Here is a 16,010-nt window from a genome sequence, read left to right on the forward strand (position 1 = left end):
GGAAAAATTAGACAGTGTGGCCATCAACATCTTAAAAGGTAAGAATGATAATGCTTGAATGTAAATTAAGTTAATGTGGTGTAGCTTTACTCATCTGTGTACCTGCTAATTTCATTTAAAATTAATGTTCATTACAATTATAGGTGGGCGGCACAGTGGTGTAGTGGTTAGTGCTGTCGCCTCACAGCAAGAAGGTCCTGGGTTCGAGCCCTGGGGCCGGCGAGGGCCTTTCTGTGTGGAGTTTGCATGTTCTCCCCGTGTCCGCGTGGGTTTCCTCCGGGTGCTCCGGTTTCCCCCACAGTCCAAAGACATGCAGGTTAGGTTAACTGGTGACTCTAAATTGACCGTAGGTGTGAATGTGAGTGTGAATGGTTGTCTGTGTCTATGTGTCAGCCCTGTGATGACCTGGCGACTTGTCCAGGGTGTACCCCGCCTTTCGCCCATAGTCAGCTGGGATAGGCTCCAGCTTGCCTGCGACCCTGTAGAAGGATAAAGCGGCTAGAGATAATGAGATGAGATGAGACAATTATAGGTCTGTATGTTAAAACATGAGTTGTGTTTACCCACTTTTTTTGCAATAAAATGCCTAGGTTCTTGATGAGCTGCAACGAATAGTTGCGAAGGACAACGTGCACTACGTGAAAGAGCTGAGGGAGCGTTGGGCAGACTTCAGAACCAAACTCACCTTTTATGACGTCTACAAGAAGACACTGAAGCCCCCGCTGGGACTTCCTGCTGGTAAGGGTTTGGAATCCATCTGAAATGGCCAATTTCATGATGATGGCTTGTCACTGTTTATTGTTGAGTAATTGTGAGTAATTCAAATTACTCCCCCCCCCCTCTGTAGATGAGCAAGCCATTGATCTAATCATCTCACTGCTAGCTATGTTCCCTTCCGGTTATCCCGCACCAAAGAAGATGGCATCTCCATCAGAGGCACTCATTCATGTTCTACCGGTAAATAAAATTTATTCCATAACCTTCTGCAACTTTCTATTTGTTATTTCTATTTGCAGGTTTGAGTTAATCCAGTATGTGTCTGGAGGAGGTTGGATTTAAGTAATACTGTGTGTTAATGTTCAGCCCACAGAGGACCCAGGCGTATACCTAAGAAGATGGCCACTCGCCACACCGTTTGTCCTAGTGGGAGAGGGAGACTGCTTTCTCTGCGCTGGAAATGCTCCTGTCGCATCATTCCCTAGGAGCGGTCTTGGGGAATCCATCCTATACATCATGGCATACTACTACGCTTTTCATATGACGTACCCGAAATGTGTGGCATCTGTTCTTTCGATCCGTCAGACCAAGGTCTTGGGTGATAAGATTCATGAGAAAGACCAAACCACGGCCTTTAAACGTGCCAAAGCTGACTGGTAGGCCTTTCTTAGCTAGTGCATGCACTGCAAAAAATAGGGGTCTACAAACAAGATAAAAACACTAAAACTAAGGGAAAAGGTACTCAAAACAAGTGAAATAATCTGTCCATGCAGCAAGATAATTTTACTTGGCAAGATTTCTTAAATTAAGATTGTAGGAATACTTGTTTCTAGATTTAACAAAGGTATTTGGAAGGCTTAAAATAAGACAAATATGTTGATTATAAGATGAAATTACTTGAAATTCAACTTTTTATAGCCCTAAATGAAGTGAAATATATTAAATACAAGCATAAAAAAATGCTGGTTTTTAGATGAAATTGCTTAAAAAGTGAAATTTTACAGCCTCATAATATGTGTAATATACTGAATACAAGCGTAAAATACTGGTTTTAAGATGAAATCTCTTAAAAAAGTAACTTTTTACAACCTCAAAATGAGTTAAAAATACTGAATATAAGCAATCACATTTTTTTCTTTTAGCAAATTAAGCTCAATATTAGTTAGGGATAATATTAAATGTAGAGAAAAATATTATAGTATTAGTTGATAATGACTTAACGCTGTCTTAAACCAAGCATGTTTATCTTGAAACAAAGCTGACTTCATTTTAAAACTAAACCTTAAAACCCAAGCCTGTCCTTATTTTTCAATATACACATTACAGAAAAACAACCAGAATGACTTGAAAATATGTTAAACATTTATTAACATTCAGTATGTCAGAGTTGCCATGCATTCTTGAAAGCATTGTTCACTCATGTTAACACAAAACATTTGAATATTTTTTCACATTCCACAAAAAACATTGTATCCTGAAATGCAGGCTTTGATTGCGTAAAACTTAAAGGGATACCCAGGTGAAATTGAGCCACTCCTGAGTTACATAAGTGAGCAGAAGCAGATTTGCACACCTGCACTGGAGTTAATTGAATTTAAGCTCGGCCGATACCATAATTCTTGAGAGCAGTGATGACCTATAATGTTTTTGTTTATTTGTTCAACAAATACACAGAACAAAAACAACAAATAAAACAAAAACATTATAGTTTCATGACATGACTAAACATTTTTTAGATTTGCACACCTGCACTGGAGTTGTCCTCACTGAGGTCATCACTGCTCTCAAGAATTACGGTATCAGCCGAGCTGATGCTTGTGTCTGTCAAATCCGTCTCCATGTCTTGGTTGTCTGCACTGAAGAGAGTCCTGGCTGCTCCTTTCTGCGGAATGGAGCCCTGCCTCTTTCTTGGGGATCTCATATTCTGGAGTCACTTGAACATTTTTGTGTAGATGGTCAGCTGTGGTGAAAGAATGTTAGATGAGTCATCATATGACAGAGCTGTGTAGCACAGAGTAGAGAGTAGTACACAGTCCACTTCCACAAGCCAGAGTCCTAATGCACAGTCTAGAAAAAGTAGTATCCAGGTAGAGACCTAGTGCAGTATTCAAACCATGTGTATACACACACACACACACACACACGACACGGGTGACACATAGGGCTCACACAGGTGACGCATACGGTTCAGCAGTCTGATGGCGGTGGGTTAGAACTGTTCATGAGTCTTGTGGCATGGCAAGTGTCAGAGGAAGTAGTAGAAAGTTAGACATTAAGCTTACCAAAGAGATAGAAGGCAAATAAAGAAAAATGAAAGGTTTAGAAAAAATATATATTACTTACATATGGCATATTTGCATCAGCAGCACGTAACATGGGGTAATATTCAATGATCTTCTGTGACATGACTCTCATTTCCAGTTTGGAGGGGTATCTTGCTTCTTTCCCCATGGGACTAGCACACAGGATTGCAACCATGCTCGTGATCTTGTTCCTTACAAGTCTGCAACATAGCTCCTTTGACATCTTGTAGCTCTTTTCCTTTCCGTTGCGAAGCAATTCAAAGTACTGACTACGCACCAGGTCTAACTCTGAGTCGGTGTACACCACATACTCTGGAGGGTCTGGCATTTTCATCGTTTTCTCATCAGATATGGCGGTGGAGGTTTGAGGCAGGCATGGTGGTACAGAACTGGTTGATGAGGGCATAATCCTGCTTCCACTGCAAGTGCTTGCATCTTGGTCCATGGTATTTTCACACTATTAAGATTATGTAGGATGTAAAAAATGCATTAGGACAATTACAAATATGGTACAATTTAATGTTACTAATTATTACTTATTATATTATATATTATATATAGATATACTGTAGTTTACATTTTGATTGATGAATTCCCAAAGTTTCTTCCTTCTAAGAAAATTTTCAGGACCAGGAAAAAGATCCTTCAGGTCCTCCCGGCTAAGGCCTTTCAAAGTCTCTTCATCAACACTGGCAGCTGTATATGACAAATAAATATCTTTAGGTGAAGCAATGCCAAGTTACAGTACCAAGCAACATAAACAAGGTGTCATTTGTCTGTGTCCCAGTGCTCCAACACATTTGTAAATGGTTTATCTAGTTGCCTGTGCTATGAAGCCTCATTTTCGTGTAAGTGTAATTACTGTAAAGTCAGTGAATATAATCATCAGCCACTCACAGAGATGCCTGTCCCAAATAAAATCAAGGGTAAAAATAGTAAAGTCTGGACTTACAATATTCAGCTACTTTTATGCAATAATTTAAGTGTTGGTAATATTCTGTATTGACTAATTTAATTAATTCATTGAAATTATTAATCAGCACATTTGGGCTCCAACTGTGGCTTTTAGTTTAAAAAAAAAAAAAAAACAATCCGATGATGAATTGCAAAATTACTAATTTGGTTACATAAAATATAAACATTATTAGTGACTTACCCTCCAATAACGACTGAGTGGCATCATCAAAAATATCCATTCTGGACTCATCTGCTCCCAGGACAAGTACCAGGCGGAAGGCTATAGCAAAAACACACAACCAGAACTCGTTAGCAGGCAAAAGTGCATATGCATGCACATACCTGAACATAAGCGTCAACCCTCCCATTTTTCCCGGCCAACTATTTTGAATTATTTTCTGCCTTCTCATACTGTTATTTTACTGAGCCAAAAATGACTGAAAAACGGTCGGATTAACATTACAAATAATCTCTTACTTGCTCTAGACATAAAATAGGATAGAATTTGTGCTAGTAACAGCAGGAATGGTTTCTAGACTTCGTTCTAACAATCCTATCGGTGTCCCCCCTCTCTCTGCCATGGTTTTTGGTGGATTTTAGCTGTCACATACACACGTTTGCTCACAAAGAATACTGTTTGTGGATGCTTGGAACATAGTGAATAAATTTGGTTGTACTATTCTGAAATAGATGTCCGCGTGCGTTGCCAAGATGGCCGCCAAATGACAAGATTTTGAGAGTAGCCTAGAGCTACTCCCTTTGTAGTCACCTTGAAAAACATGCGTTTTGAGTGCATCACCAAAATACACTGCAACATTGAAAATCACATGCATCTATTTAAAAATTGTACCCCCTATTGTACTACATGAATGGTGAATGGCGCGAACGTTTTTGGGGTTTTCATCTGGGAAATGACCCTTTTTGCAAAGCTCAAAGTTGGCGGACATGCATACACGAGCTAACACCAGTTAGCTTGCTAACCAAGTACCCCGGTGGTGGAAGACAATTGAAAAACAGTAACCGTCATAGCAAACCCCTCTCTAAAAATATGATTTTGGCAAGTAATATTAAAAACAGTTAAGCTTACTTACCTTGCTGGAGTCGCTGTTTCTTCACAATAACGTGTAGCTGCTATAATGTGCCTCTTTGTGTTACTCAAGCTTGAAATCACTTCAAATTGCATGCATTGATGTAATCGACGTGGGAACGTTGGAGGACGTAAATTGAGGATGCGCATAAAATATCAGATGTATTATGAACTTGTTAAAAATAGTTTTTACACCAAAATATTTACCATCTTAAAAAAATGAAATAAAATGAAATTGAAGACGTTATCTGTTAAAATAATAAAAATACAAATGACAAGTGCTCATCCACCCCATGCAGTGTCATCAGCCAGCGACACAACATTCCCGCGCAAACGGTGCAGCATCAAAGAAATGCGACAGTTTGGCATCATGGCGGCATGGAGGTGTTGGATATGTTTCGTCTTTGTTGCTCTTAGGCTTAAAGTCCTACTAAGCCACATTAATGCAAGTCATAGTCGCAGCCCGGATTTTTGGGTTTACTGTGGTATTGACGGATGTGAAAAGGACTTTCGAGTTTTCGACTCTTTCTTTTGCCACATTAAACGGACACACCTTCAGTATTATAGGACTGGATGCCCACCAAGTTGGAGTACAACGCCTTCAGCTCCCTCTTTGGGACAGGAAACATTTGGTGTGTCAGTTTTTGCCAACTGTAGCACTCTTGCAGCGGGCACCACTGTGGTCGTTCCACCTGTTGCCGTCCCACCTGTTGCCTCTCTACCTGAACCTGACGTTATCGGCCCATCCGTAAGTTTCCACAATTCCATTTATTTTCATCTCTGAGTGCCTATCATCTCAGAGAATTGGCTATCTGTGTGATGCTATCTGTGATCTTTCCTCCTCGTCCGTCCTGAATTATGGCACGCTTTTCTCCATAAGGAGAAAAGGGACAAGATGTTTTCAACTACTGTTAAAGATGTGTGGAAACATTTTCTCGTAGACTGCATCTGCATGTGCTTTAGTTATTCGTTTAGTATTTAGTTGTAAACAAAGTAGTGTCTTGTGAAGTTAATGTTTTAACTTGTATAGAGCTGGGTTACTTACTTGCTTAGTAATATCACCACTCTTGTCAGTTTTACACACAAACCTCATTATAGTCTAATTTATAATCTTGTAAAACATTGTTTTACTCTAAGGGAAAAAAACACATTTTAAATCAACCCAAATTGTGTTTATATGTATGCTTTCTGAAGGAGGATGCTGTTGCTGTGACATCCAGAGCCGGACCTGATATGGCTAGATCTGCAGTGGCATTTGCCATCAGTGTTTGGGAACAGTGCCACTTGTCATAGGTAAATTTGGCTCAATGGACAGATGCTATTGATGTATTTGTGAATAATTTGTTAATGTTAATAAAAATATAAATTCTGTTGTAGTTTAATGTTAAATGTGGGCCTGTTATCAATAATTATTTGAGTGTAATTTTTTTACATGTATATTTTCACAGAGAACTGTCAGGAGTGTCATCTCAGGGGTGCAACAGTACCAAGCTGTTCTCCTTCACACGCTAAGAGAGAGAATCAGAAGGGTGTTTGAAGACCATCCAGAGACAACTGCTCAGCTCCAGAATGACGCTTTGGCTACATTCGATACATTCATGGATCCTTTCTCAACCACAGCATATGGACAGAATAAAACCATCCGGGAACTATTCAATCCAATCAACCCAGAGGAAGTTGTAGTATCCCAGAAGATTTGCTGGGTAAAGCGTGGTCATTCAAGGGTTATGGCCTTAAAAAACAAAAGTTTTTACTATATACCACTCATTCAAAGTCTTCAGCAGTTACTGAGCAATTCTAGAATCTTCACCATGTTGAACACTGCTCCACGAAGAAGTAGCGAGGGATTCCTGTATGATTTTACTGATGGAGCTCTTTTTACATCCCATCCATTATATTCTCAAAGGCCAAATGCTTTGCAAATACTATTGTACAGCGATGAAATTGAAATATGTAACCCCTTAGGCCCACACACCTCTGCAAATAAATTATTGATGTTTTATTATAGTTTAGGGAATATTGATCCTAAATTTAGGTCCAAGTTGGCTGCAATAAGGCTCCTTGCTATTGCCAAGGCAAATGATGTTTCTCAATGGGGTGTTGATGTTATACTAAAAAGAATCCTGGAAGATCTGACACTTCTTTACAATGGTGTTAGGATTGAAACCCCAAGTGGTGAAATTGAGTTGTTTGGTGCTGTGATAGCCGTGTGTGGAGACACACTTGCCCAACATGACCTTGCTGGGTTTAAACAAGGTGTTGGATTTGCTTATAGCAAATGTAGACATTGTGAATGTTCCTTTGATGACATGCAAAGTATTTATGAGGAGAATAAGTTTACTGCAAGAAGTTTGGAAAAACACATCAGGCAATGTATTGAAGTAGACAAAGCAAGCACAGAAACATTGAAAGCATCCCTCAAAACCACTTACGGGATTAACAAAAGAAGCATATTAATTGATTTTCCAGCATTTGACCTGATCAAACAAACTCCACAGGATGTAATGCATGTACTTTTTGAAGGTGTTGCACCAATGGAAATAAAACTTGTATTGAAAAAAATGATTCTGACAGGACAGATAGAATTAGATCAGATCAACTCAGCTATCGTAAATTTTCCTTACTCACCTCTAGATATGCGAGATAAGCCATGCCCTATTAGTGTCAGCACCTTAGCTGCCAATGACAATAAATTAAAACAGTTATGTGGACAAATGTTAATACTTTTAAAAATAATACCTTTTATTTTGAATGATATGGATAATGAGTATGTCACATTTATTCTCAAGTTAATTCAGATTGTTCAAATTGTCCTTACTCCTGTTATTTCATTACAAACTGTATTACAGCTCAGGCACATGATTGAGCAGCATCTGCACCAGTTCAAAGAACTATTTCCTGAAGCCAATGTAATTCCCAAGCAGCATTACATGCTACATCTACAAAGCCAGATCATATCTCTTGGTCCTTTAATAAGAAGTATGTGTATGAGATTTGAAGCTAAGCATAGCTATTTTAAGCAGTGGGCTTCCAAGTTAAATTTCAAGAATGTTTGTAAATCACTTGCAAACCATAATCAGTTCCTTGAATGTTGCAATGGAATAGGCATTGAGCATCCAATTTTTGCTACTGAAAGAGAATCGGGGCCTGTCTCTGCTGTCAAAAATGTTGATTATGTTAAGAGAAAAGTCAGAGATTTTTTAGGCATAGAGGTCATGCAATCTGTTGTTTCTGTGAAATGGTACATCCTCAATGGCAATAAGTACATTAGTGGGAAATCTATGATTATTGTAGATGTAGATGATGCTTTCCCAGTGTTTGGACTGATAAAAGACATCTTTATGATAGATTCCTCTTTTGTTGCTTTTGAGTACCAGCATTATGAAACACTGAATCTGAGTCCAGAGTTGCTGGCATGTAAGGTGGCAGTTCCCAATGCTCCCCAGGCTACAGAATTTGTAAAAGAACTAATTGACTGCATTTCCTATTTTTCAGTTTGTTTCAAAGACAGTACCTTTGTGCCAATAAAATATAGTCTTTGTGATGTTATTGCCCACAGACAGTAATATGGACGAACAATAATATTGTTTGTTTTTTTTATCATGTACAAGGTGACCAATTTTTGTCTGTTTCGTGTTTCCTGTGCCAGTTTTGTGAACAAACATTTGTCATCTGCTTGAAATCCAAGCAATAAAGTGTGTTTTCAGATATTTTTTGTGTGACTCTTGAATCAAGCATGTTGAGTTTGTTACTGAATCTTAAAACAAGATTTATTTTGTTGAGACTTTGGGGGAGAAATGTAATACATCTTATTTTAAGTGTTAATTATCTCATTTTAGGATTCCCTGCCTGTTTGAGACAAAAAAGAAAAGTTTTAAAATTATAGTGTTAAGTTGAAGACTTAAAATAAGAAATTAAATCTTAAAACAAGACAAATTATCTAACACTTCTAAATGCAAGTTTTTTTTTTTCTTGGTAAGAACCAAATAATTTGCAGTGAACTTGTGTTTTGCAGCATTTTGTTGATATAATAAAAATAAAAATGCAGATCTGAAGTTCTTGTCAAGTCTATTTTTCCCCTACATTCATCACACCTAAACAAGAAATTTATTCTAGATAAGAAAATAAGTATTCTAGCTAAGAAAAACAAACTTGTTTTGAGCCTTTAAATAAGCTGGAATCAAGCACATTTGCCTTGTTTTTAAGCCTATTAAATGCTTATTTTGAGCAATATTTGCTCAGATGAAATTGGTTTCTAAGCAATAATTACTGAAAATCAGAAGAAATGGCTTAGAATAAGAGAGAAAATCTTAACAAGTAAAATTAAAAACTAGCTTTTTATGCTTAATTTAAGATTTTTGGTATGCTTACTACTTGCATATTTTTTTTCTTGTTTTAAGAAATCTTACTAAGTCCCATTACCTTGCTGCACTGGCAGATTATTTTGCTTAAAATAAGTGATTTTCCCCCTAAAACACTATATTTTTCTCATTTTTAGAGGGCATTTTTTGCAGTGCATGAACTGGAAGATGTAGAGGTCGGCGAAAGTCTCCTCACCATTAAATAAGGTTCAAGAAAAGTGGCTGAATATGCACTGGACTTCAGAACTTTCACCGTGGCTAGCGGATGGAATAAGCCAGCTTTGAAGGCGGTGTTTCACCAGGGTCTATGCCCAGAGATCCTCAGTGAGCTAGCATGCAGAGACGAACATCTTTCTCTCAATTCTGTCATTGAGCTTGCTGCCTGAAAAGTATGTCAGCAATGCATTGAACTGTAAGGGATTCCTACTTCAATGTTTGATGTACTTCTCAGCACTCCTTGCTATTTTGGATGAACAGAAGATAGCAAAGTTTATCTCCCTACTAACAGGCAAAGCACTGCAGTGGGCAAGTTAGAAAGGTGGAGGCAAACACACCACATCTTACGCCAACTTCCTTGAGCTGTTTAAATGAGTATTTGACCATAAACTGGAAGGCATAGAGGTTGGCAAAAGCCTCCTCACCACTAAATAAGGTTCAAGAAAAGTGGCTGAATATGCACTGGATTTCAGAACTCTCACCGCGGCTAGCGGATGGAATAAGCCAGCCTTGAAGACAATGTTTCACCAGGGTCTATGCCCAGAGACCTTCAGTGAGCTAGCGTGCAGAGACAAACATATCTCCCTCGATACTCTCATTGATATTGCTCTCTGTCTGGACCATCTAATTTCCAGCCACCCGTCGATAAGGGAAGTGAGCAGATCAAATTCAGCCACTGATGCTCCTACACCCATTGAAGTTTCTCACACACAGCTGAAACATACTGAACGGGAGAGATGTAAGCGAGATGGACCGTGTTTCTACTGTGGGAGTCCCAGTCATCTTATTTCCCAATGCCTTGTACAGCCACCTTGCAATAACCATGCCAAGACCAAATCAAGCCTGGCGAGTCCAGTACTCTAATTAAAAACAAAACAAAAAACAATCATTCAAAATACATGTATTATTGAAGCTGCCCTCCTCAACCCACATACTCTCTGCCTTTGTTGATTCAGGCGCAGAAGGCAATTTCATCAACAACACGATTATCCAAAGGTATAATCTGCCTGCGGACTCCCTGCAAAGCCCATTTAGTATCAGAACCATCAATGGAGACCCAATCAGGGAGGCTCTCATGACCACTAGAACCGCTCCCCTGCACATCCAGGTGGGGGCCCTTCATTCTGAGCTTCTGTCACTCCTTATAACTTATACTGCTAATCATGACATACCCATAATTCTGCGCTATCCATGGTTACAACTGCATGATCCCCTAATCTCCTGGCAGAATAAGGAAATACTACAGTGGTCACCTGCTTGCTTTCAAAGTTGTCTTCTACACTCATGGTTGAACATCTCCTCCACTTCTGTGGAGAGTCCACAGCCCAGTACCTTAGAAAATGTTCCAGAATGCTATATGAACTTAAAGGAAGTATTTAGAAAGGGTAAAGCTTGTGGTCTGCCCCCTCACCGTCCCTATGACTGTGTGATTGACCTCCTACCAGGCACTTCTCCACCTTGCAGCCTAATTTATCCCATCTCAAACTGAACAAAATATGATGGAGTAGTACATTCAAGAGGCCCTTAAACAGGGGTACATTTGCCCCTCCACGTCACCAGCATCAGCAGGGTTCTTCTTTGTGGGGAAGAAAGGGGAGGGTCTTTGTCCTTGCATTGACTATAGACCCTTTTCACGTGACGTCACGACAAACGCGGCAGCCATTTTGGACATGTACTACCAGTAGTTTACCACAGCCAGCATTGAGGAACGGCAGCAAAGAAAGTGTTTATTTTCAGCAAGACTTCCATCATGCCACTATATTGTTGTGCACCTGGATGTAGTAACCATCAACAAACAAGGCAAGGGTTATCATTTTATCAGATCCCGACGGAGAAGATGGATAGCGGCCATTAACAGGAAAGATTGGCAGCCCTCGGCATACCAGCGCTTGTGTAGTGACCACTTTGTTGGAGGTAAGACGAATAAAATTAGCCAGAAAAGGCATTACATTGCTGTTAACATTCTGTGGCGGCGAGTGTGTAACCAAATAGGCTAAAATAACCCATTGTAACCTCTTTGTTCTTCTGTAGTAGCTATTAGCTAACGACGTTAGCTAGCGTTGTGTTCCTTTGCTGTTGGTAGACTGTAGGACAGATCAGAGGCAGTGTCCTACAAACAGCGCTTAATTTGAGGGGGAGCAAGCCGGAGCGCGCTCCGGAACCTCGGGCGTTGGCTCCGGCAGCTATTTACACTGGATCCGGTGATCCGACACCTCTTTTGACTATGTAACAAAAAAAAACCAAACAAATAATTAAATAAAAAAATGCAAGTTTATTTAGTGTTAATGTCTGATTTTGATATCTGTCTTGTTGGTGATTTCTCTCATGAAACGACATCCACAAAATATCTGCAGATGAACTTAATTTGCAGTGTTATTACAAAACATGCCCAGAAGCGCAGCGCCACGCCCCCCCTCCCCCCCTTTTTTTCCGCACCGGAGCCGCTCATCCTCTGCACTCCGGGACCTCCCACTTTACAAATTAAGCACTGCCTACAAATAAGTGTTCAAAACAAGAGGAACATGTATTTGTCTCTTAAATCCAGGCCGTTCCCTGTAATCTGTCACAACGGTTGGAGAAAGTAATGGCAAATAGTGAGTGCACAAACCGTAGAAGGTAAACTGTACACAGCGCCAGGGCAGTGTGATGGTTTGTCTACTTTTAGATTGTGTTAGCTTATCAATGAACACACTCGTCACTCGACGAGTTTCACGTCTTTACGACGGATACTTAAATGTGTGTTAGGTATTATTGTTGCAGTCTAAGCAGTCATTGTAGCAGCTAGATGAGCGAGAACCGAAAGGGTCTGTGCCATAAACCGTTATTTCTGTACGGCGTTGCTAATGTGTCGTTACTGTTGTTATTTCTCCCTCTGCTCGCCCTGTAAATGCCCTACGTCGCTGGATAGCGAAGGTATTTTCTGCATCTCGCTCCTTTTTCTTGTATGTTCTCCGTTTGTCGCCTTCCTCGCATTCAAACCAATTCGAGCTGAAGTCCGCTACATGTCCAAAATGCTGGTCGCGTTTACGAAGGTCACGTGACTGAAAAGGGTCTATAGAGGTCTCAACCAAATCTCATTTAAGTAACCATATCCTCTTCCCTTGGTACCTTCGGCACCTAGAGCAACTGCGCTCAGCCAAGATCTTCTCTAAACTAGGTCTACACAGTGCTTATAACCTGGCCCAAATTCGTGAGGGGGTTGTGTAGAGACATGCCCGTAACCATGGTAACCATTTTCAAACACACCAATTTCTGTACTCGACGCCATATTCTATCTCTGCCCCTTCCTCTGACTCCCTGTAACGGTATTGAACAGAGACAATACCGGATACCAGGTACAGTGACATCAAGACTGCTTTAAACCAGCAGCGGAACTGAAATTCTGTCTCTCTGGTGGATTCCCTCTCTGGTGGTGGATCCCACACGTGAAAGAGAGAAGCTGTGCATTTGGCACTACAGAAGGACAGAACAAAGAATGAGCTATTGATACCAGACATTAGCCAAAGTTCAATGTATTTGACCTTTGCAGAGTTGTAATAATAACGGAACCGGTTAGTTACTGCAGCCATGCAGTGTTTCAGAGAGAAAAGGCAACCGGATCTCTTTTCCCTTTTTCAACATCAACGAATTATAAACAAGATTTCTTCAAGATCATCGGATGACCAGGGATCTTCAGCTGACGAGCTGTAAGGAACAAAACCGTCTTCTTCCTGGATCTGTTAGGGTGGGTGGAGGTATGGTGAAGTTAGGATCCACAAGCAGAACACAGACAGTAATCCAATAAATAATATGATTTAATTCAGGGAAAAAAAGGCATGGCAAAAAGGTAAACAAACAGGACAAAAATAATCTGGACAAAATAAGACAAACAACTTGACAAAAACATGAGACAGGCAAAGACAAAAACACTGGTGCAAAAAAAATAAAACATGAACAAGACCCTTAGTGCAAGAAACCATGAGTCTGAAATAACCCTTAGTGCAAAATACACCATGAACCAGAAAAGTGCTAGTGCAAAAACCATGAACAAGAAAAAGTCACTAGAGAGAACAACCATGAACAGTAAGAGAGGCACAGAAGCAGCTAAAGAAGCAAATGAGACATTCTGGCAAAGTCTGAGTCTGAAAATGGCTTATTTATACACAGCAGTGAAAACCAGGAAGTGAATACAGATGAGAGGGAATTCCTGTCCTGGATCCGGATTGGCACTGGCGTGAGAGATCCATAATCTCCAGAGTGGATGTCCGGGGCAAGGCAAGGCAAGTTTATTTATATAGCGCATTTCATACACAGTGGCAGTTCAATGTGCTTTACAGAGGTAAAAGCAAAACAGTAAACAATAGAAAATAAAATTACATAAAATAAAGGGGGAAGAAGAGAGAAAGTTCAGTAAAAACAGCAGAATAAAATGGAATAAAAGTTAAGTAAAGTTTAAGACATGCAAAGACTGTAAAAGTTAAGTAAAGTTTAAAACATGTAAGATGATGATATTTATCAATTAGCAGAAAGCATCTGAAAACAGCTTGGTCTTTAACCTAGATTTGAAGCTGCCAACAGCAGGAGCATTTTTGATGTCCTCTGGGAGTTGGTTCCATAGCTGTACTGCATAGTAGCTAAAAGCTGCTTCACCACACTTTGTTTTAACAACAGGTTTTACCAGTAAATTTTGCTGCTGCGATCTGGTAGATCTGATTGGGTTAGGCCGCTGCAACATATCAGAGAGGTAATTGGGCCCTGTACCATTTAGAGATTTGTACACCAGCAGCAATGCTTTAAAGTCAATTCTGTAGCTTACTGTAAGCCAGTGAAGGGACCTTAGAATTGGAGTAATGTGCTCTGTTCTTTTTGTTCGTGTGAGAACCCTAGCTGCTGCATTTTGAACCAGCTGAAGTCGTTTGATGTAGAGGTCTGCACGGGTCGGATTTTTCAGTCCCGGTCCCACCCGCGCCCGCATTGTGCAGTCCCGCTCCCGCCCGTGCCCGCAAAGAATTATGATTTTCAGTCCCGCTCCTGCCCGCGCCCACAAAAAAATTATGATTTTCAGTCCCGCTCCCGCCCGCGCCTGCCATATGTTGTCCCGCTCCCGCCCGCAAATCCCGCATGATGCAGACGTTCGCGTTATTTCTCAGGAAAGTTCTTGTCTTGACACAGCGTGATGGTGCCCCGCCCCCTACTTTGAGTGGATTTTAGCATAAATATCTACAGCTTACGTTCACGCTTCTTATTATTTACCTTGTTTCTGAATTCAGCATGTAGTGTCTCTAATAATAATAATTAGTGCTGTCAAGCGATTAAAATATTTAATCGCAAATCACACGTTTTTATCACATGAGAAACCATTGTAATTCTGATCAGCATAAAAAAGTGAATGGGCTTGCTTTGTACCAATGGTGTTTTTTTTTTTTTTTTTATTGCAAAGCAGAGCTAGTAAGAGAAGTGAATTGATTTACTGCTTGAGTTAGTCTACAACTCTAATCAGAGAGACAGGTTACACAGTGACGGTAGGCTTGACTCAATGCTATCCCAGAAATCCTTCCTGTAATATGCAAATTTGGCCGCCTCTGATTGGACAGCCAAATTTGCATATTACAGGAAGGATTTCTGGGATAGCATTGAGTCAAGCCTACTGTCACTGTGTAACCTGTCTCTCTGATTAGAGTTGTAGACTAACGCAAGCAGTAAATCACTTCATTCATGGTTCTCTTGCTAGCTGGGTGTGAACTGCGAGTCATTAGAGTGATCAAAGGATTTTCTGTTAGGGTGATCAATGGCAAATTTAAGATGCCATTCCTCACTCAGTCTGGCAATCTGACTCTCTCTGCAAATTTAGGCATCTTAAAATTTTTTTATTAATGCTAAATAAAATATCCAGCACAAATTATATATGATAGACATAAATTAATAATTTATAAATTTATTTCAAACAAGTTTTTAGTTAGCGGGACTGCAGCTTGTCACCGCTCCCGCCCGTGCCGCATATGTGCACTCCCGCTCCCGCCCACGCACGCATATGTGCACTTCCGGTCCCACCCGTGCCCGCAATGAGCTTTCAAAATTTGTCCCGTGCCGCACTCCTTTGCGGCGGGTCCCGCGGGACTCCTGCGGGAGTGCAGGGCTCTAGTTTGATGGTCTTTTTTGGCAGGCCTGTGAAAAGGCCATTGCAGTAATCAACCCTACTAGAGATGAAGGCATGTATACATTTTTCCAGATCATTTTTTGACATAAGTCCTCTTAGTTTGGAAATGTTTTTTAGGTGATAAAATGACGATTTAGTGATTGCTTTCATGTGACTGTCAAAGTTTAGCTTGCTGTCAATGAAAACACCAAGATTTTTAACCACAGCTTTTGTTTTAATCCCCTTTGTGTCAA

At 40.2% G+C, this 16,010-nt stretch overlaps 1 protein-coding gene across 1 annotated transcript in view; it reads left to right on the forward strand.

The window, feature by feature from the left end:
* Positions 1 to 16,010, forward strand: part of LOC132888364 (extracellular calcium-sensing receptor-like) — a 45,695-nt gene that overhangs the window by 9,267 nt on the left and 20,418 nt on the right. The window contains exons 2-4 of the mRNA XM_060924421.1: positions 591 to 738; positions 848 to 957; positions 1,084 to 1,373. Coding sequence (XP_060780404.1) covers positions 591 to 738; positions 848 to 957; positions 1,084 to 1,373 — 548 coding nt within the window. The remainder of the gene's footprint in view (positions 1 to 590; positions 739 to 847; positions 958 to 1,083; positions 1,374 to 16,010) is intronic.

The sequence above is a fragment of the Neoarius graeffei genome, chromosome 6 (genome assembly GCF_027579695.1).
Source record: "Neoarius graeffei isolate fNeoGra1 chromosome 6, fNeoGra1.pri, whole genome shotgun sequence".
In the NCBI taxonomy this organism is placed as follows: Eukaryota; Metazoa; Chordata; class Actinopteri; order Siluriformes; family Ariidae; genus Neoarius; species Neoarius graeffei.